Here is a 23,518-nt window from a genome sequence, read left to right as displayed (position 1 = left end):
ATGGCACTGAAATAAATGGTTGGTGCAGTTACACAACATCTCACCTTCAAAATTTAATCATCTACAAATGCTATTTATTTTTCATAAGCTTCTTCCCTTTTAATATGATTCATTAAATATCCCCTTCTTTTTTTTTCCCCTGCTGTTTGTTCATCTATTTTGGAAGTAGACTCCAAGCATTCATTTCCCTTCTGTCTTAATGGGTGAATCATAGACTCACGGAATCACCTTTAAGGTTGTTGAGTCTACCCATTAACCCTGCAGGGACCAAGTCCACCAAATGCATGGTCTGGGTGATGGGAAAATATTTTTTAAAGAAGTTCCTGCTATTCTTAAAATTCCAAATGCAACAGTTTGGGCTTGCACATCTGTTCAGCTGGAACCCACTTACTCTGTGCCAGATTTGTCCTGGAATTGTCCTTTTCAAGAAACTGTACTTTCAGTGCAGCTGTGTCCAGGTAGACAACTTCCTCACAGCTCCTCCACTTGTAGTCATCTTAATTGTATACATGCAGTACCTTCTGATTCAATTAAGACTAGCAGTGTTCCACATTAGCCTGTCTGCTAAAATCCATGCAGTATACTATAAAAAAGTCATTAGTTTGGTAATATCAATTTAGCAAGTTTTAGCTCATTAACCTTGACACCAGCAGTGCTGGAGAGAGGAATGAACCTTTTGATATTGTTGTTCTCAGCATATACCAGGGGGCTCTGAAAAGCTGTTGAAATCCATGGCTGTTGTCCTCAATCATCAGCTAGAGCTGTGTGCTAGCTTCCTTTATGCAAGTAGCTCATGGTAAGCCACAACTTACACCATTTTGAGTCGAGTTCATAGATTGGGGTAGTATTTGTTGAGAAAAACTTGTTTGCCGTTAGGCACTGCGTATGCTTTTCAGGTGGCACTTTAAGGGCATCGCCAGCTATTCCCTGCACTTCATTTTTCAGTTACGTACTATTCCAGCACCACTTCTAAAAAGCTTACCTGAGGTGTGGCAGAGAAATATTTGTGTGAATGTTTTAGTGCTTTATTGTATTGCAGAAATACCTCTCCAGTTACTTCTTTTTGCTTTCCAGGTTCACTTTCAAGAAATCACATTTACATTTACAGTAATGTGGCTGTTCTGTCTTTAGAAATCTTACATTATACTGCTGTAGGTACCACTATAAAATTGGATGTGTCTTGAGTTTCAGAATCGAGAAGAGGTAGAACAGAACTCATGTTTAGCCTCCTAATACAGCTGTAAGCACAGAGGCTTTGAAAAACAGTGAGAAGGGGTTCTATAAAAACTCTGTATTTTCTTAGCTTCACTTAATCCCTTGCAGTCATCATGAGTCTGCCACATTTTATGATGTAGGTATTGGATTTTGCTGTGAAGAGAATTAGCACCTGCCTCTGAGGAAGGGCTGTTTGAAATAGAGGAAAAAGAAGAGGGACTTAGAGAAATATTTTAATGTGGAAGTGGGAAATGAGAGCAAGATGAACATGGAAAACACAGTATTTCACTTGCAGCTCTGCCTTTGTCCTATTCGTGCCAGGGAGAATTTGTTCATGTGTTTGCTTCTATCACTTCTCTTTGTTTTCTAACCTGCTCACTCAGAAGTTTTACTACCTTTTAGGCCATGGAAGTATTCTTGAAACTGCCATCCTTTCTGTGTCCAGCAACCTACTGAGTTAGGGAAGACGTTTGATCCCTTTTCCCGTGCTTAAGCAGGTCGCTGTCAGAATGGACCCAGACTGGGTCTCCCCAGTGCATTGTGGTTTCTGCCGCAGCCTTCTCCCTCCTGCCTGGCTGCAGTGTGTGGCCCTCAGCCAGCAGTTGTTCTGCACAGGGCAGCCAGTGCTGCTGCTGGCAGCGAGGGGCAAGGGCCACGCGTTTCTCAAATGTAAAATAAAAGGCAAGTGCTGGACTGGGCATTGTTGACTGCAGCAATGCTGACACACATCAGGAGCACCCACAGAGACGTGTATTTTGGCTTTGTTTGAGAGCACTCAACCCTGTGTGATCCCAGGAGATGGAGGCTGCCAACATGAGTGTTGGTAAGTGTGTACAGCTGTGGTGCAGGTGTGAGAAAGCAGGGCAGAGCCGGAGGGAGTCGTGGCTGTCTCTCCAGCCAGGACACGGGCATTTGTTCCCAGTGGAAAGCCAAAGCCCTGCTTAATGTGACTCAGTTAATGTGTGCACTGTACACAGTCAGTCACAAGATTAAAGATTAACTTGGAATACTTTGATGAAGTGTCAAGCCAGGAGATGGGCAGCAAAGAATTTTTAGTCATTTACAATGTTAATGAGAGAAGGGTTTCAGTAAAAGACCAGAGGTGTAGTATGTGCCATTTGAATATTGCAGCCTAATAAAAAACCCCTGTTCTGGGCTATGTGTTAAAAACTTCTGTTGTGTAAAGCTTTACCTCTGCTGAATTTTCAGCTGCAGTAAGAGGAAACAAGGTAAATTTAAATTTAAGTGTGAACTATAATTTTTCTTTTTTCTTTTGGCAAGTTTGCCTCATCAAAGGTGAATTATTTGTTGTCTTTTGTAGATATCTAATCCACAATGAGAAAGCATATTAGACAAAGCTAATCTGAAATGTTGGTTGCTCTCTGGGTAGCGGAGAAAGAGTGCAGTGCTGAGACTGAGAAAAGTTTTGCATATGCAAAAGAAATGAGGAGGAGAGGTTGTACTTTGCCAAAGTCCTCTGAGTCTGGAAAGGGATGGTTTCGAGTGCTTTCAGCTTTGAGAACATACCAAAGAACTACACTGCAAAACGACTGTGGTGAAAATCTACAGTACAAAGTGTATCTATTAAATTATTGTCCCTTAAAACAGTAAACAGTTTTCTTCCAAAATTTACCAAAATCCTTTCTGTGCACAGGAGAATTGTCTTTATCCAAGGAGCATTTTTAAAGTAAGCACAACAAATATCTTTGTAATACCTGGAGCCAATTTGGATGCAGGAAAAAGTGCAGTTTAATGAAGACTTTAATCTGAGACCTCATTCAGATAAGATCATGTACATATGAAAGCAGAAAATACACACAGTAGTTAGGGGAACGTGTCTGTAAACCAAAGCTGCCTCTGTAAATACTGCTTCGCTTTCTAAAAAGGATCTTACATTCTTTGACATTTATGACACTATGTTAGAATCTCCTCTGATACATGCAGTGTCGTTTCTTCTGGCAAATGTGGGGTTTGTATGTCCACATTAAACTATGTGCCCATTTTAATGTGTATCTCCACAAATGTATCCTAGTGTATGTGAAAGAAGAGCTACAAATCAGATAGCAGGTTTGTGCCTTCTAACTGGGGGCTTTGTAGTCTGACCATCTTCACTTTGCATTTAAATACTTTTGAAGATGTTCAGACTTGATTACTTGGCCTCACCTGAACAGTACAGCCTAGAAATAAGGCTCATATCTGGGTAACTGTCTTTGTATTAAATTTATGACTAAAATTCCATGACTCCTAAGGTCTTTCATAAAGTGAAATGTTTATTTTAGACATTTCACTCAGAATTTTTGACTGATATTTTTCAGTGCTTGTTCAGTTTGAAAAATGGAGGCCCAGCTGCAAAACACGGGGCTGGATTTCAAAGAAGCATATCTTAGGGGAATCATGCTCTGGGGTTTTGTTTGACCAATTCCATGGATATAATGTATTTGCAGACTGAGACCCAGCTATGGGTACTAAGGACATCCAGAGCTGTGGAGCAGTCGTGCTTCTCTGTGGCACTGAAGGAGGCAGAAGCCTTCATCCTTTTGGTCAAAACCACAAACCCAGCCCCACTGTTGTTTCCTGCTGCCACACCAGAGCTTTTGATGTCAGATGCTGTACCATAGGTATGCTCTTGCAGAGTGAGGTACTCTTTAAAAATACCTCTTTCTTTCTTTTAACACTGAATACTGCCTAGCATCTCAGATGTGAAAATCATATCTTCAAGCTTCCAAAACTAAAGAGCTTTGGGAAGAGTGTATTTGTCATTATGTTTAATTTGCACATACCTCACCAAAGAAAAGGCCAGGGGAGCTAGGCCGAGAACACAGCTGTACAGGCAGCTCAACTAATTGCCTCTCCATCCTCAACCTCATTTATCTTCATTTCTTCCCAATTATACCAAATTATCAATAGTCTCTGTTGCATCAGAGTCTTAATCCCCTTTATTCAGGCAGCATTAGATAGTGGCAGATGAATTCTTGGAGGGAGTCAGGGTAAACAGCCATGAAATGCCACCTCTGGCAGATGGCATTGCTCACAAGAAATGTGACAAAACATTTGGAATTTGTTACTAGGCATTGGTATGAGAAGGCAAGCTGTCAATATTTTTTTAAATGATAATCAAGGTGGTGCATACTTACACCAGAAGCAGAAATGAATCCTGTCCAACACCTCAAGCTTCGTTAAGTTCAGCTTGGCACTGTGCTGTTGTATTTTGTGGCTGAAGCCTCTCACTTATTTCTTCCTAAGAAATATTTTCGCTTTATCTAGTACTGATATCAACATTTTAATCATGTTTGTTCTGGTGATAGTTATTATTTATGGTTTCATATACCTCAGAAAGAAATACTCATTTGAAGATGTGGAGTATCCTTTACACAGTAACAAATTCAGGATGTATTTTCCTGAGTAGTTTCTTTGACACTGTTGGTCTTATCTAGGGGTTTGATCCTGCTCCTTAGAGAAGCTAATGCAAAGCTCCTGCTAATACCCATTGAGGAAAATTGTACTGGAGATTAGATAAGAGCACCTAATGGCTAGGATTGCTGAGTTAGAAAAACAATCTGAAAATCAAAGATTGATTAAATGTACAAGATGTCCAAGTGCTGTGGGAGGTATATATTCAGCTATGAGCAAAAAGGAAAGTAATTTTTAAAGGAAGTATGAAATTGGCTGCTAATATAGTTCCAGGGGGGTTTTTTTGCCTGTTATTTTTAGACTGCCATTAAAAGGAACACAGAGGATTTCACTGCAGGCCTTTTATGTGAATTAGGTTTACTCAGGCTCTCCTTGTTTTGGCAGTATTGTAAAGTTTTTGAAACTTGGTGCAAGGAACCAAATGGCAGGCAGAAAAAATGGTGCATCTTCAGAATTAGTTTATACCTCGCTAGTGCTCCCCATACTGACATAGCTTGTTGGAGCTGTGTGAGTGCCTGTGCTTACTGACCCATCATGGAAACACAGGCTTAGGACAGGAGCTCTTCTTGCAGTCATTCAGCTTCAGTTTCAAAGGATATTAGGCATCCCTTTGCAGCCTGTCATTTGCTCGTGAAATCTCCAGCATCATTTAGTTCTGTGTAGATGCTTCAGGTTGGCAGCGGTTTGGAGGTTGTCCGAATGTGTATGTATGAAGTGCCACATGCTGTATTTAATCCTTTCAAGCCATACTTTGTATTACACTGAGTTCTTTCAGCATTAGGAAGGTTTGAAAATACTATAAATGCATAATTCATTTATGCCACTACAAATTAACTCAGAAGATTACAAGCTGCAACTTGAACTGTTCATAGTAATTATTTCAAAGAAACAGTAAATGAAAAGTTGTTGAAACTTGAACAATCTGATTTCGTACTGTAGCGTTACCTGGGGGTGACAGGATGTTCTCAAAGCCTCTCAAAATCAAACTAAGCTGTCTGGCTAGTTACAGTCACAGTAAAAATATACAGTGCATCTATCTCAGGGGTTGTTTCACTGCATTAGAATGGAATGGAATGGAATGGAATGGAATAGAATAGAATGGAATAGAATGGAATAGAATGGAATAGAATAGAATAGAATAGAATAGACTGGGTTGGAAGAGACCTTCAAGATCATCATGTCCAACCCATCAACCAATCCAACCCACCTAAACAACTAACCCATAGCACCAAGCACCCCATCAAGTCAACCCCATTGTTAAATATTGGGGAATATTGAGTAATTTAAAACCCAACCAAACAAAAACCCCATAGCAACAATAAAACCAAACAAAAAAACCCCACTTGGTTTGTGGTGAGTGAAGGTGTCAAAGAGTATCATCACTGGAATATGAATCCTAGTTGCTGGCTTCTGGCTGCAGTTGTTGAGTTTAGAAAGACGTATGTTTTATCCTTTCTGGCAGACTGCCCTGCAAACTCTGTTCAAGATATGAAAGTTAAGCTGTTTTTATTTCTGGCTTGTGCATCATCAACACTAATAAAAACATGACAGACCAAAATGTTGAGCTTATTTCTCTCTCTGAAATGCACATGCTCCTGAAGACAGACTTTGGTCCTACTGTTGAAAATGATACCATGTTCTAGTGCCGTGTTATTATCATTGTATAGAAAAAGAAATGGCAATAAAGTCACACTTGTATTACTGAAAATGGTAGCAATAACAATTTGGAGTGCAGAAGGGAGCAGATCGGGTTTGCAGGATGAACCAGAATCCTGTGCTTACGTTTCAGAATACTATTGAACATTTACAAGCTGTCCTCTCTCTTAAGTTCACCAGCATCATGTCTATGGAAAAAATTATTTCTACAGATATTTGTAAGCCTTCTCTTGTCAAAAGCATGTTCTGTAAGCTGTCAGGAGTAGGGCTGTCCCTCACCCAGCTTTCCAGCAGGTACTCGAACTTGCTGAGGTTCCTACAATAGTGGAGGTCATTTATTACCTCTCAGGAAAGAGATTGCATAAGCTTTTGACACTGATGTAGATCCAAAAGAAAGTTCAGGCTTTAAGTCTCCCTCATTCTAAGAATGATACTACTCATTGTATAGAAGACACTGAATAAGGATGTATTACTCATTAAATCTGCTACAAGAACCAGAAGATGTCAGAGGAAGGCAGCAAATGCCAAGTTAAGCCTCTGAAACACACCTGCAAATAAAACGAAGTAGCTGTTCATGCAGTGCATAGCTTAGAACACCTTCCTTGCTGCAGGATATTGTAGATGGAAAAAATTGCCATCCAGTTAATTTAACAGAAGAAAAATCTATTAAAGGTTATAAACTTGTAGGAGATCTCTGTTTCAGGAAGTACCTTATGCATAAGTTGTTGGAGAGCGTTCTGGGAAGTTGTCACTCTAGGTTTCCTCTGTATTTAAACTCTCTGGTACCTGTTGCTTTTGGCCCTTGCTGGAGACAAGGTAGTAGGCTGGCTGAGCTGTAGCTGTCTGTGAGCAGTCGTTCAGGAGACATTACTTCTTTAGTTATCTTGCCCCTGCTTTCTGAAATAGCATGACTAATTTCCACTTAGGAGGCCATAAATACCTAACTATTGATAAGATTGCAGGCTTTTCCCAGACACCCCCCTTTCATTATCACATGGTTAACTCTCAGGTGACAAAGAAGCAAAGGATTCCTTTATTAATTACCAGGGCTTTTCTTCAGTATGTCAGCTTCTTAGCCAAGAAGCTACTTGTTTTGATTAATATTTATGCATGACTACATCAGCAAAAGAAAAGGGAATGGTACACATAGCTAGCTTTGAGAAGTGCTTTCACATATTGGTGCTTTTTAATGAAAATTATTCTATTTCTCTAGCCCTCTGTAAACATAATGCTTCATCTTGCTAAATCAAACTTTTATGGTGTGCTTTGGTGGTACAAGTTGAGTCAGCTGACCCACTGAGGTGTGTTTGACATTTTGAGTTTCAATAAAGATGCTGCCTCTTGGAGCAGTTTCTGTTTTTATCAAAGGAGACCTTTACATCACATGGTGTTTTCTTTATTTTTCCCTGCATCTTTTTATTTGCTTTGCAACATTTTCCACATTCTCCAGTATTAGTTCCTTGAGGAGAAGGCCATCCATATTTCAGCAGTTATCCACAGAAGACTGTTTTGCTGAAACGGTTTGGTTTCTGCAGCCGGTAGCTCCTCTACACTGGTCTTAGAAAGCAGGAGAAAAGCCCCTGTCATGTTTTAGTAACCATCAGCATTTCTGTGCATGTCATTTGAAGGGATGATGACCCGGGCTGTTGTGAGAGAGAAGAGGTTTTACACTGTTAATGAGCGTTAGACACAGAGTGTCTGATTGTAGCTGTGAGATTTCCTTTTGACTGGAAAGGCCCATTGTAGGACAGCCTGACTTTCCAAGGTAGGTGGCAATAAGGAGACTTCCCTGGACTTGTACTTTAGCACTATAACCTTCACCCATCATTTGTGAACTTCAGAACAGATTGGATTTACCACCTTATTTCTTTTCCTTTGTTCATTTTAAAGGAAGCAGTTGACAGTTAGGGAGGGATGATTAGATTCCTAAATGAATAGCATGTCTCTGCTTTTATCTTCTGAAAAAGTATCACAAGATCACAGGATGATAGGGGTTGGAAGGGACCTCAGGAGATCATCAAGTCCACCCCCCCCCGGAATTAATTGTTCTTAATTAAATTGGCATCAAATATTCTGACATATTCCCAGTTATCTTCAGAATCATGTTTGCTGTGAAATAAACTTTGGGTTTGCTGTCATTAAGACTTTTCAAAAAGTTTAGAAATGATATTCAGATTTCAGATGCCTTCTTATTGTACAATTATCAACAGATTACTTCACCTAAGTTGTGACAGACATATTTTTTAAGTATGACTGACTGATGGACAGATTGGGAATTGCTGAATTAATGGGCACATTTCAAAGCTTTGGCAGGGCTAAGCAGTAATTACATCTGCTGAACCACTTGATAAGTTTTTGGAAGTAGCCCAGTAAAACCATCACTGGATTTCTTGAGTTTTAATATCTTACCCTGCACACTTCCATGGCTTTCATACGGGGCACAGTCCAGGAGTTGATCTAGGTGAATACACACAGCTAAGCAAATCAGAGCTCTAAAGCTTTAAATGCATCGCAAATCGTCCAGTTAGGTTTTTCAGGTGGGTGTCATGCTTTTGGGGGCTGATTAAAAATCTCATTCCCATTTGAAAGGCAGTAAGTATATTTGGGATTAATAAAAGACCACAGAAAGTGTCACACTTGCGTGGTCTTCATAAACAACATCGTCTACTGCCAACACAAAGGGCAGACTTTGAGGCAAAAAGGGTCATAATCCTGACCTGGACATTCAAATGCTGATGCCTTGGAAAGGGTCGACATAAGATTGTAGGCTGAAGTGTTTTCAGCAGAGAATGTTCTGTGTAGGCCAAGGAAGTGACTGTTTTCCACAGTGTCAAGGTGAAATTGGGGTATTGGTAAAAACAGCTAGGCTGGGATGCTCGAAAATGCTGGGCTCAGAGTGCTGGCACATAGGCTCCTGTTGGTTTAGGAGTACTGGGCTCCTAGATGAACCAAAACCTTTCAAAGGGCACCTGTAAGTTAAGAGGTGATACATACTTTGAATTTTGGTTAAGGTCAAAACATGATAGCAGTAATTAAATGTTTGATCACTGGTTGATTTTGTCCCTGCTGACTGCACAGGGGTTAGACTAGATGATCTTTGAAGTTTCTTTCCAGACCAAACCATTCTGACTCTGTGAAACTCTTGGTGCTGAAATAGCAGTGCTGTGAATCCTTTTTTCTTTGCCCCTGATGTTATGCTTAATATGCCCAACAGCATGAAAAATGTGTTTTAAAATAATTCTGGAATAAAATTGGACATTGAAGATGGTATTGCTTTTAACAATTTGAGTTCCATTTTTCAGAGCTGTATCACAACAAAAAACAAGATGACAGACAGAGATTGAACCAGTGTGCTTGTTCAATTCAAAGGTACCTCTGACAGGAGTGAATTTCATTTAGCTAGACCAGACAGTTTTAGGGCTGATAAAATGAATTTGAAACCAAATGAAAAGAAACTGTCACCAAATTGAACTTTGATTACTTTCTGGAGATCTTTCAGTACCTAAAACCACGACACTAATTTAATCATCACAAATATATCTTCATCAGAGAAAGTTTTGGGGCTTTCCTTTTGAAAACCACAAATGCACAGAGAGGTTTATTACTAGAAAACGTGTGGCTTGTTGCCTTGTAAAAGTACTAAACTCAGACAGGTGAGCAGCAGCATTTTCAGAGAAATTAAGCTGAGCTCATCTCTTACATTTCCTTCAGCTAAACCAAATGAAACTTAAACAGAGGCACTTTGCTTACAGACATGTACATGATTGTGAATCACCTTGCAGTGGCTTTGTGAGTGCAGTGTACAACAGCAGCAGCAGCCTGGGTATGTATTGCTTAGCCTGATTTTCCCTGTTTGTCCATGTTACCTGTGGTTTAACTCCATGTACATCTAGATTCATTGTTCATAGGGACTTGGGAACAGGTACATGCAGAATTTGGCCTCTGGGCTATAAATGGGTCTAAGGCAAAGCTCACCTCTGCCTACATTTTCCTTTTGAGGTGTGTGGACTGGGGTTTGTTAGATTAGCTTTGCTTAGTTGAACGTAAGTGAAATTCATACACAAAGAACTTCTTTCAATTAACCTGGTAAGACTGGTAAATACCAGACTTCAATAATTAAGTATATGGTAACTCTTTCATTTACCAGACTCATGTAGTGTCCTGTCAGTCTTGATCTGTGCCCTTTGAAACCCACAGTGCATTTCTGCATAGGCATCTGTAGAGTGCAGTTCCAGCTGCAAGCCTGAAAGCAGACCTCTACACACACATTTACCTGAGCCGGATGGTTGAAATCCCTGCTTGTGCTGAGCAGACAGTGCCTTCTGCAGTCTCTTGTGGCCAGCTAATACCTCTGCCTTTTTCTTCCCACTTTGGCACGGCTGTGTGGCACCGTGCTTGCTTCTGACGCGCCTCAGGAGCTTTGAAGATGAAGGTTCTTGTCTCTCTTGCCGTTTTGTAATGCTGAGTACAATCTGTTCTGGGACAAGATCGACTAGAATGCAAACAAGATAAGGAAAAATTACCTTTCTGTCCTTTAGTTTTATCTGCTGGAGGGAAGGTCAGATGGGTAGCAGGTAATAGTGTTAAATGTAAAGCTTTTTGTAAAGCCTATAGATGAGGCATTGGCATTCTGACAAATGAACAGACTTCGGAGTGCTCTAAGAATATTTCTGTGACACTTAGGAATCAAGGTACTACTGTTTTAAGAGGAACTATTATTTTCCATTTAAAATACAAAAAGCTCCATTTCCCTTCATAATCTGGACATGAAGTGAGTTGTGTTGCTGTTTTCTGTTGTGTCATTTTCCATAGTGATGTATGTTGGCCTTTTTTGCTCCTTCATATATACCTAGAAGAAATTACTTGAAGCCCATCTCAATGTGTACGGCAGGCACAGATCTTTGTTTAAGTTTAGACTCCTTATCTTCTATATTGAAAAAAAGAGAACACCTTCACTAGCTTACTGTGGACAAAGAAATGATTTTTTCTAATACAAATTTACTCAAAGATCAAACTTTTTTTTCTTTCAATATGATGAGAGAAAAAACTCCCATAACATGATTTCTTTGTGGTGCATTGTGCCATTCATATCACAAAGTTGCCTTTTTAATTTCACCTGGTAGCTCTTCATACTGCAGATTTAGAATCAAAGTATGATATCTTTGCCTTCCTGATGCACCAGTTTGGACAAAAAGTGACAACACAAATCCTGAAAGTTTGAAGTATTAAGGAGGATTTACTTTTTATAGATGTATTCACTTCTAATTGTTATGGTAACAAAGAACTTGAAGATATGCATTGATATATATATGTGTGTGTGTCAAGTATGTACTTGCTGATATAAGGTGCTGACAACAGTATTACTAAATAAGAAAATGGGTATGTTCAAAACTGAACATTAAAATTAAATGACATGATAGTGGAAGGACTGAGTGTATCACTACAGGTTTGCGTTTTACAGCGTGGGTTCAGAATGTAAATCTAGTTCTGGTTACAAACTTTTCTTACTGTATAGGAGTTGATACTGCAGGGAAGGGTTCAAGTTTTCTTCTCAAACTGTTCATTTTAGCTATGCAAAGGGACTGTGGGTAGGATGAATTGTAATGTCTGTGCTACAGAGCACAGGAGTAGGTAGGACACATGAGACCTGACTTCTCTTCTACTTCCACCATTGGTGTACCAGGTAACAAGGAGGAAGTTGCTTCGTAGTTCTGCACCTCAACTTTCCCACTTGTAGGCTGGAGATAATCATAGAGCCCTTATAAAACATGTGACAATTGGACAGTTCTAGGTAAGAAGAAGTTCTCCTTGTTTTCTTTTTAAGAGACTTGCTACTACATGGTGCGTGCAGTCCGGATGAAGTGGTGAAGCTGTTATCTCTGTGGTCAGGATACATTTCATTTGTCATGCACTTTTATTATACATCACACACAGAGCAGTAATTTTCCCTTCCCTTAAGGAGAGGTGATAGAGAACATAAGAATACAGGAATGGTCTGTAGAGATAAGTGTATTGCAATTTATTCTTGTGTTGCTGGCACTGAATACTGGAGCAGATTTACAAGTGGAATTTGCAGGGAAAGAAGTTATTATTGTCCCCATATGTAAGAAAAACTGGTTCAGTGATTTGGACTGTACACCATAGTTTAAATACAGTGTCCTCTTCCACACAGGTTCCCTTAAACAAGTCACTTTTCGTTGCAGTGCAGTTCTCCACCTGTGAAAAAGGAATAATTGTACTTCCCTCTGGAATGTGCAACCTTGTAAAGCTGGGCACAGAAGCTAGTAAGGCTGCAGAAGTATGGTGGGCAGATGCATGAGGCCTTGGAAAGACAAGAGAAACTTCCAGAAATAAGTAGTAGATGGACTAAGACTTTAGACCATCTGTACCTGGGGTTGGAGGAATTGGAGAGAAGTACATGGGAGGAGGGAGACAGTCAGATGAGGAGTGCAGCTTTTTGGTTTCATTCAAAAGATCTCCCAACAAACTATCCGGTGCACAAGTGTCTCTTGTGGCCACTGCCCTGATACATGAAGTTACCTGTATGGGGTTGCTTAGCCTGGAGAAGAGGAGACTCAGGGGTGACCTTATTACTCTCTACAACTACCTGAAGGGAGGCTGTAGACCGACGGATGTTGGTCTCTTCTCCCAGGCAGCCAGTACCAGAACAAGAGGACACAGTCTCAGGCTGCGCCAGGGGAGGTTTAGGTTGTATGTGAGGAAGAAGTTCTATACAGAGAGAGTGATTGCCCATTGGAATGGGCTGCCTGGGGAGGTGGTGGAGTCGCCGTCATTGGTGGTTTTCAGGAGGAGACTTGATGGGGTGCTTGGTGCCGTGGGTTAGTTGTTTAGGTGGTGTTGGATTGGTTGAGGGGTTGGACGTGATGATCTTGAAGGTCTCTTCCAGCCTGGTTTATTCTATGTATTCTAGTCTATGTAAATCTCTAAGCAAAAAATTGATGCTGAGGTAAATGTTATGTGTGTTTGTAGAGGAGGAGTCACGTATAAATGTTAAACTTCAATGTACTGAAAAAGCATATGGAGAGAACTAAAACTCAGGGAAATCAAAGCTAAACAATTCCTCAGAAAATACTTTTTTTTTTTTTAATGGCACATTTAACTTGAGAAATGCTTCAGCAAACAATAGCACCTGTCTTTCACAGGAGTCAGAACCAGCAACTTCTCTGCTCAGTATCAGTCAAATGTCGTTTGAAGAAGTTGCTATAGCCTGTATGAAGTAACACAGACGCTGGCACAGGCTTCACTCGGGTAGTTCCTCTAAATGCTGCAGTGTGCCATGCTGTACTCTATCACAGGGCATCCTTCAGTGCATCTTTCATTGTCAGTGTGTTACTCATCATTTTACAAATTGCAAATCTCATATAAGAAGGTAATTCAGACTTGGCCATAATGCTAAAATGATGGAGTGATTTCCTTTTTCCTCAATCACTGCTCTTTCAAACTTTTTCATGTAGCCAAATTAATCATGTTTATTAGCTAAGTAGTGTCATAAAGAATGGAATTTTTTCCATTACTTTCATACTCAATTAAAATGGGTTGGGTTTTTTTGCTTGCTGCCTCTGTCTGCTGCCGTTATAGATTGGTATGAAAATGTGCAATCTGAGTGGAAATGTGGAGTGTGCCTGAGAAGGGAGTGTGCTTAAAATGCCTCTTTACTCTAAAAATGCTCACTCTTTTTTAAGATGGTTTACTTTGTGGACCAGATGTATTTCAGAATTCACTACCACGGTCTACTAAACTGCTGTTTAAAAGGATCTTGTTGTTATTCAAGTGTGTAAGTATAATCCTGAAGAGATCTGCGATCTGTAAAGCTGCTGCAGAACACCCTCTTCAGGAAACCAAACAGGTATCTAGACCCAGCACATGAGTGCTTAGTTTGCTGTGCTGAGGTTTCCTCTGGACAGTAATTACTGCACGTAATCCATATCTGGACTCTGTAGAATTAAATTCCTAAATACTGATGATTTCCAAACCCAACCTAATTGTGACTGATGGTTACTTGGAAGATTTTATCCTTAAACAAACAGCCTTTCCTGTTTCCAGAAGCAGGCATTGTGAAAGCAGGTGATGCTGCAAGTTTCTGATCATGTTGTTTTCCTGACAGATATTTTATTAATACATGTTTTCAAGTTTCAGCTGCAGGTTTCGGGTGCTGTGTTTGTGCTGAGTGCTCAGCTTTGGTGAAGAGGATTAGCTCGTTGCTAACCAAGCACAATGTCTTTAAAGAAAAGCATGTGTTGTTTATGGCTTGTTTGTACCCTCTTTTGCAGGTGGGAGTGAATCCTCCTGGGATAAAGACAAGCTTCAGTCTCCCATTACAGCAGGATCACAGCACAGCATTGGCCATCCCACCCTGTCAGGGCAGTCGAGCCTTGGAAGCGCACACCCACTCAGTCCTCTCCAGCAGAATCACCTGCTCACCAACAGTACGTACTGTGCTCTTACAGGGGAGAGAAGTGCCTGGAGCCCTGCTTGGAGGCTGGGCTGGTGCTTCTCAACCTCCTGGAGGTGGGGAAATGGACAGGAGACACGTGAGTGACGGGAGGTCAGGCCTCCTTTCACTCCTTTCACAGGCCTCCCTTCACTGATGCACTTGTGCATCATCCCCAGGCCACCCACTGGGATAGAGCCATCCTCTTATAATAGTCACACCCCTCTAGGTTAGGGACTGTCAGTCCCTAAGTGACATTTCCATGGCTTGGCCAAAGGAAAAAATAACCATAAAGTTAAAATTTTAGCTATGTGAGAAAATTCCCTTCCAGTGGAAAATGCTGACTACTAACCAAAAATATGAGAGTCAGGAATAAATACAAAATGTCTAGTTAAAAGTGAACAGAAGCCTCTGCCTTGTTTTGCCTTGTCCCTGCCAAGTGTGGGCAAGGTCATCCACTGAACCCAGCTATTCAAGGCAACTGGATTAAAATAACACAGATGAAGTCTGGATTTGGAACTTAAAGCTCCCTTCAAAGCCATCTCTTTTCCTTTTCTTAGAAAGGGAGCAGATGTGGAGCCAGCAGTTTCCTTTCTCCTTTGCACCCAAAGAGGGGAGGAAGGGAAGGGAAAGTTATTTTGAGAAAAGATGTTTAGGATTGATATTTTACAAACTAGTGAGGAGTAAAGTTGGTTCTAACAGATGATGGTGGATGAAGAATGAACATCTCACTCTTTCTGAGTTATTGTTGTTATTTGTTGAAGTTCTTCATCCTCCCAAGTTTGGGAAGCTGGTTTTTGGTGTTCGTTTTAGTGGCTGAATGACATTTCTGGCTCCTTACACAGTTTTGTGAATTCCTTGCTACCTGTGTTAGGGGCCCAGACTTGAACAAATCAAATCCATTGAAGTGATTCCTACAACATGGGTCTGCTTTGTGCATTGAACGGTCTGGACATGAGCATTTTGGGGTCTGTGTTGGTAGTAAAGACCCACCAGATCCTGGGGCTCAAATTCACTGCCACTTAGCCTTTTATTTTTTTATTCTGGCATAATTCAGCATTTTTTGGATGTTTTCCCTACAGGGGACATTGTGTTCTTTGCTGTGAAAGAAAATTTTAAAGGTATTTTCCAATAGATTCTGTAGTAGGCAAATGTCTATAGGCTGTGAAAGGGTTTATGGAATGTCAGACATTATTTCCAATGATTTGCAAGTGTAGGCTATATTTTCTTCAGAGTCCTCTGAAATGTTTGACGGATTGTGTCTTAAAACTGGTGATGTGCTGTTAAATTCTGTTTGTAGTTTGCATTTAGTTTGCATGTCAATTGGACTTTAAGTAGACACACAACTCAATGTGGCCAGATGGTGTCTGGGAGTTTTGGAACTCTTATAGAGTATGAGGAAAGATTATTGGGCTGTTAAAGGAAATATGCAGGGGAACAAAGGCTTGTGGATATAAGCACTGAAGGGGATTGTCAGTGTGGTTTAAAGTCATGGGAGGTGTATGTGGGCTTTGCTTATTACCTATTATAATTAATACTGGTGTGGATCATCATATAAAATGAACCATAAGATAGCATAGTTGTTGACCATGATACACCCACGCAAAACAGAAACAGTGTGGGAGCTCAGGATATACATAATTCTGCCTTTGGTGGTGGGTGCAGTGGTGTTTCTTTATCACTACCGGGAAATTGTATGGGAGCAACATAAGCTGTGTCATCAGTGATATTTTTTATTGCAAGTTCTTCATACATGAGCATAGGGATTGGCCTTCTCAGTTAAAAGAGTTCAAAGAGAGCCAAAATGAAAGGGAAGTTTTCTAAATAATGACTGTGAACAGCATATGGTTATCACCAGCTATATGATATTGTTATTTACTACTGGTAGCTGAGCATTTTAACAGAGAATTTATCACCTACATCTCATTTAGAAAAGTGCTAAGGCATTTTGTCTGGCAGAAGGAGTCCTGGTTTTTATTACAGAGTAGTTTTAGGTGTCCAAAAGTGGCTATCTTCAACTGGTCTCTCTAGAGAACTCTTAAAAGCAAAATACCCTGAAAGCACTTTTTCTTTTTCCAGTGACTCTTTTCTTGCTTCCATTGTAGTCATGACTAAATACAAGTAATACACCTGGTGAAATAGACACAATACCTGTGTTATGGCAATGTCAAGATCTGCCAGTTGGTCCAAATGAATTTCATACCTTCTTAAATTGTTCCATATCTATAGCAGAAGACATTTTAAAGTGACTTTTTGGGAATTAAAACCTGTGGCAACAATTATCCCCTCTTAAAACATCTTACAGTTGCAGCCTTTTTGTGCAGTGGTTCAGTAGCATATATAGTCCAAACCTTCTTCTATTCAGATAAAATGATGGAAAAAGATGCACTTATCTGGATGGGTTTTTTTCTTTACTGCTGTTGTATGTTCATTTTGCTAATGCTGTATGTTTGTTTCTCTGCTACAAACCATGCAGCCACTTCTGGAATGTTATGAAGGCATAATGGTACTGTGTTTGGCTACTCAATGTTGCAGTGGAATGCAGAGACAAAAAATGAAGGTACTGGGGTGTAAATGAGGGACTGACACAAATAACCTGCCCCTGCTGTCTTTCAGGGATAGACCTGCCCTTTATGATGATGCCCCACCCTCTGCTTCCCGTCAGCCTACCTCCCGCTTCGGTTGCAATGGCAATGAATCAGATGAACCACCTCAACACGATAGCTAACATGGCTGCAGCAGCCCAAATGCACAGTCCTCTCTCCAGGGCAGGGGCCTCTGTTATAAAGGTAAGAGTCATCTCTGAGACTTGGAAAAAATAGCTTTTGAGGGCTAACCAAAACATTTACAAGGCCTTTCTTAAGGAAGATAGCTAAGAGATGATGAGCTTCTACTGCCTGTAGCACACCTGGTCTGCTGTGCCTGACAGTGCTTCAGTCTGAGGAAATCCCCCTGAGTACAGTCAAGAAGTTAAGATGCTCTACTGTATCTACCAAGCTGTGATGTAATTAAAAACATATACTAACGCTCACTGGAGCCTAGGGGAATAAGCAGTGCTGCATCTGTTAAAGCTCAAAAGCTATTCTACAATGTTGTTTAAAATCAAAGTTAATGTTATACATAAAAGAAAATCTTATAAAACTTAACAGGAGCTCTAGTGCAGTGCAATTCCAGAACAAGTCAGTTACAGAGAAAAATCATCTGAAGTGCCTCAGTGAGTGTAGTCTGTGGTAAGCCGCACCTAAATTTCCTTATGGATGGATAAAATGTGTTTCTTCTCCATGCTTGTATTGACTGGTACCACCATACTTTCAAGGAATGAGACAAATCTCTTTTGTCACAGTACAGCAGCATAAAGCATCACATCTTTCTATTGCTGAGGCTCTGGAGGTCTTTGGTTTTCTTCTGATCTTCCTGGCCCTGAGCGTCTCCAAAATTGCCTCAGATTGTTTTTCCTCTTTACTGAGAGTCCACTTCCTAGTTTGGACAGATGATCCTTGGGGTCCCCTCCAACCTGGCATTTGTGATTCTGTTTTAAATGCTGCCAGTTTGTCAAAATGAAGGTTAAATATGTATTTGTAAATGATTCTATTTCTTTTTTGATATAAACTATAGATTTTACAAGCAGTTAGGTTTAAGGATGCTCATGAGCAGGCCCTTGCTGATGCTCGGTACTCGTTTGCAGCTCTTTCCCCCCCCCCCCCCAACACCTGCACTAGGGGATACACAGTATCTCCACAGCAACAGCAGGTCTCAGGAGCACTCTGGTGGGAATTATTTTCTCCACACGATGTCAGGGAAAGTACCTCAGTAGCTGATGTGACAGAGGTGAAATGTGCATCCATTGCTGCGTCACTCTCACCTGGCAAGTGATGCTGCATCTTTCTCTCGTTCGTTCTGAGTGCTGTAGCTTCGTTTCATTACGCAGTGTGAGGCTGCTTTTGTCCTTTCCTTCCCTTATGTACTATCGTCTAGCTCTGACAACAACTAATTAAGATGAGATCCTGGTACAAAATGAAACATGTGAAGGAAGATCATTGCTGCTGTTCTTATCTGTCAGCAGTGTTACTTTTATTATATGATGTTATTGAAGTGCATTTAATAAGTACCAAAGATGCCTAGTTTTAGACAGGCTGCAGTTCCAGCAGCATAGCGTTACTTAAAATGGGAGAAATGAATCAAATCTATTGAGTGTGTATCTATTTCCACACTCTGATGACTAAATACCACTTGGCCTGTTTTCTATAGGTGTGAGAATCAGCTGCTTTATAAAGGTTTTGAATAAAGCCATTATGCTTTTTATGTCACTTTTGCCATTTGGAAAGAAGCTGTTCTTCCAAGATATGCATGATCAGCAAAGTTAACATTTAGTGCTCCAGAAAGGAATGTCACAACTATGAAACTTGATTTCTTCCTGACAGGAACACTGTAAATTAAGTAGGAACAATGGTCAGGCTCACAAAAACTTCTTAGCCATCTATAATATGATCTGATGAGAGTTACAGCAGCACCCACTAGCAGTGCTGTAGCTCCAGTTCTGACCGTGCCCCTGTGATAAATCCAGTCTTTCAGTGATTTACTGCACATCTGAGAGAGCTTGTTCTGGTTGACACTTGGCTCAAATGGTTCCAAAGAATCTGTGCAACTGAGAATTTTCTATGGCAAAACCAAGACTTGACAGCAACACTCACTGCACCACCCTTTAGAGCTCTTCTCTCTTGCATCTACTCTCCTGTTAGTTCTTTTTCTTCCAGAGCTTTTGCCAGCCTGGTCTTGAGGACTAATGTGGAGTGGAAGAAACATGTAGCAGTTTGCTGTCATGCAATAATTTTGCTCCTGAGGCTCGGGAAGGTCTGCTCAGTAATGGTATTTTCAGATCTTCAGAAGCCAGCCTTTGATGGGCCCTTTATACAAAAGAGAAAGGATTTTTCCCTGAGGTTTATAGAACAACTCAACTCCGGAGAGCAATAACTATCTAACGATAAGACTTTTATTTTACAGTGGCCCTATAATGAATATGGTTAATTATGTACCAAATGAATATGACTATTAATATGCACTCACAGCATATGACACAGTTTATCATAAAGGGGCTGTTAAGATTTATGCTGAAAACACAAATTGAATAGAATGCTGAAAGTGCACCTAAATCTTAGCAGATCATTTCACTTAAAATGAATCCAAAGGAGTTGAGACCTCACAGCACCTAACCTGGTTGGCAGATACACAAAGAGGTGTCACAGCAAAAATGGGATTAGCTCTTCTGTTCAGAGTGTACTTGGGAACCTCAGGGTCAGACCATGCCCATATAACATCTCTGGCCATAGTAGGATGGGGCCTCAAACTCTGTACAATAATGGCATTAGGAGTGCTGAGGTAGTGTCATGAAGCCTGAAACCTCAGTTTATATAGATTAAGCAAGAAGGAGCTTATAGGACCAAAAACCATATTAGCTCACACAATGTCAGCCAAATGACAGGGATGGGGCAAGGAGGAGATTTGGGGTTAGGAAAGTGGCATGAGCGGAGTGTCCGATGCTGTGACTGTGTGTGTGTTTCTCTGTTCTCTGAAAAGCCACTTTCCCAGATGTCCTTTGAAATGGGTTGATGTGAGATACTGTGGTTAGGGTGAGATTGAAATTGTGGGACCTTAAGCTGCTCCCTTTTCTCTTAGCTATCAAAGGAGTACTGAGGGTAATGAGGCAAAGTTTTATGCCAGAGTTTTGAGAGGCTCTTTTACCCTTTTCTCCCACTTTTTCCTTCTATTCCCTCCACGTATTTTACACTTTCCTTGCTCCTCTTGCTCATGTCTCACCCTTCCTCCTCCATCTCTCCTCCCTCCTGTTCTCCCTCCCTTTCCTCCTGGCTCTCTAACAACCTCTTAAGAGCCACTGAGGGATGTGCTTCTCCTGAGTAGGAGGATTTCTGCAAATTGGTTTCCTGCTGTCCGTTTTTCTTCTATCATCATTCCCTCATGCTTGCTGTCCATATTCCTACTTCTCTTTTATTCTTCCTGTCCTTATCCAGGTCCCAGTTAGGAATAAATGGCACTTTTTTTGAACACAGCTGGAAAACCCAGAGAAAATAAGTTAAAATATATTAGAAATGCTTTGTTTAAAAGAACCCAACCTCAAAGCATTTATATTTTTGAATTTGAATTGATATTTCTTTCATTTGGGTAGGGAAACTGAAATCTCAGGAATATTGACTCCACAATTTCTGCCTGAATGTTTAAGCTACTGCTAAAGAGAACTGTACAGTATTTGTACTGTGTGATCTAGACATGCAGCTGAGTTCTAGGAGTCTCCTTTGTGTTCTGTTCTTCTCCTGATTTGGGGGGATTATTAAAGCATTTGTAAAGGACGGGTGTGACACAATTTTAAATTGCCCAGAGAATCCAGATGGGCTGTGAATCATTGCTGAGAGGGGCTCTTTTCTCTGTGCTGTACAACTCATATTCATAACATTTACCTGACAGCCAGAAAAATGTGACCACCTCCAAATATTCTGAAACAACTATTCTCAGTATTAGAATATTTCCTGTTACAGATTTTATAACATTTAATTTCAGCTCTCTCTGCATTCCTTTCATTCTGAGCTGTTTTCAGACCATTGCAAGATGTATAAAATAAAGCTGCCGTGAAAATTGTGTTCTCTTTCTCATGCTTAGGTTCACTCTGTCCCATCTCCTAGCATGTGTTCATTGCTGGCAGCTTCTTGTTGAAATGGGTACTAGAATTTGCGGAGGGAGTGACGTGTGGGACAGAGTAGTTTAAGTCTGCTGCTTCTGAGGCTGATTTTTGTGGCTGTAAGAATGGAGTTTCATATCTTTTTATTCACGGATAAAGTACTGTGTGGGGAGGTGTTATTGCATAAAATACCCTTCTCATCTCTCCTCCTTTGAAGGGAGGCCTGTCCCTCTCCCTGCCAGGAATGCCTTGCTTTTTAACAGCAAGACACCTAGTTGCTAGCTTGAAGAATAAGCAATGGATACGTACTTTAAACTTGCAGATGGAGAACAATAGAGTGAGAAGCTTCTTTTTTTGCAAAGCAAGCAAGAGAATATTGTCAGGCCAAGCACATATTAGCATTTAGTTCTGGCTCAGATGTTTTAGGTATTGGCTCAGTCATCTGCATGTGTACTTAATAACTAATATAGCTGTAAAGTAGATTAGATCTAGCATTATCATCATTAGTCCTGGGAGCCCCTTTCTTTCATTCAGTTGCAGCACAGGCTGAAACAATTCACAGGAGGGGTACAAGCAGAAAGTTTCCACTGCGAGATGCTTGCCAATTCAGTCAATATTACACTTTCAGAGTGAAATGTAAAGGTAAAGGTAAAATCTCAATATCTGAGCAGAGGTTGCCATAGTTTTCTCAGTGCCTGCTGATTTAAGAACGGGTGAAGAAGGAAGCTGGTGTTTGGCAGCTTACCAGTGCCAGCCGATTGGCTGCGGCTTTCTGTTTGGCTGAGCAGCTGGCAATTAATGAATTGATAGGAAGGAGTCACAAGGTAATGGAACTGGCAAGTGAACATCTGGTATTAAAAATTCAGTAAACACAGAAGAGTTTTTTATTTCCTAAATTTGGAAAATAATTGCCAGTTGACTACAACTGAAACAGCTATATGTAAACGGGGGGGGGGGAATGCATTTTAAATGGCAAAGTAGGTATTTTAAGTGAGTGACTTCCTGATACACTGCAAAAGATGAATGGTGTCCAGCTGGCTTTCAGACATACAGATCCTATCTTAGTTTCTAGACCAGCTGTTTGCCTTGTTCATCTCCAGTTCTTACAGCAACTGGAGATGCTATAAGTAGCTCAGAAGACCACCAAGTCATCCATATTCTGCGTGTGCGAAGCTCCAGACCGAGGTGATCCAAAATACAAACCTAAGCACTGTTTCTTGCCCAGAAGCAGTAACTCTCACCATCATCTTTCTTCTCAACCGCTGTCAGGCATCATTTCAAATTTAGCACAGCTCCTGCTAGCTGTCAGGATTGTTCTTCTACTTTGAAAAGCCTAAATGCCAATTATGTGCATTAGGTAAGGACTGTAAACTTCAGATCATCATTAAAAATGAACTTGTTTTAGAAGTCAGATACTGATACTATCAACCAAGGTCTACTGGAAAGAAACACCTGGCTTAGTTTTAACTGAAGAAAATCTGACCCAAAGCTATTAGCAATTCAGTTCTTTGCTAACTGAAACTGTGTATGCTTTGCCTATGCTTCTCTTATTGAGGGTGGAATCCAGTCAGGGAAATAGGAGCCGTGATATCACAGCCATGAAACTGTGGTAGTTTTGGGTAGGAGGTGAAGAGGTTTTCAGCCAGTCTTCTGTCTGACTGCTCCTGCCTTCACAGACCCCTCCAGAAAATGAGACTCTGATTTCTAGATGTTTTTAACTAGTGACAAGTACTGGTAGATCGAGGTGCAGCACAATAAACATTCCAGTGGGCAACTAGCGTGCAGATAATGTTGAAACATCTGTTCTGCCAGAGCCCAAGAACCCTGTGTCATCAGCTCTGCATCTTACAATAGCTGAAAACTCCAATCTAGACTAAAACCAGCAGAATCCCCATTTTATCTTCCCCTCCATTTCATGAGCAAGGTCTGGTGAATTCCAGCTCTCCTGCCATTGCAGAGCCCTGTACAGAAGCAGCACCTCAATTAAATATGAAATATCAAGACAAATGCCTGAGTAAAATATCCAGGACTCAGACAAACTTCCAAAACTTGCTTGTCAGCAGTGAAATGCCATAAAATCCTCTAGGAACTCATTA

General features: G+C 40.6%; 1 protein-coding gene across 2 annotated transcripts in view; it reads left to right on the top strand.

Annotated features, from left to right (window-relative positions):
• The window catches only part of DACH2 (dachshund family transcription factor 2), a 266,714-nt gene that overhangs the window by 187,216 nt on the left and 55,980 nt on the right, over nucleotides 1-23,518 (top strand). For both annotated transcript variants that reach the window (XM_054169395.1, XM_054169393.1), the window contains exons 4-5: nucleotides 14,574-14,729; nucleotides 17,351-17,523. In XM_054169395.1, coding sequence (XP_054025370.1) covers nucleotides 14,574-14,729; nucleotides 17,351-17,523 — 329 coding nt within the window. The remainder of the gene's footprint in view (nucleotides 1-14,573; nucleotides 14,730-17,350; nucleotides 17,524-23,518) is intronic.

The sequence above is a fragment of the Dryobates pubescens genome, chromosome 18 (assembly GCF_014839835.1).
Source record: "Dryobates pubescens isolate bDryPub1 chromosome 18, bDryPub1.pri, whole genome shotgun sequence".
In the NCBI taxonomy this organism is placed as follows: domain Eukaryota; kingdom Metazoa; phylum Chordata; class Aves; order Piciformes; family Picidae; genus Dryobates; species Dryobates pubescens.
This window is presented reverse-complemented; position numbering and strand designations above follow the sequence as displayed.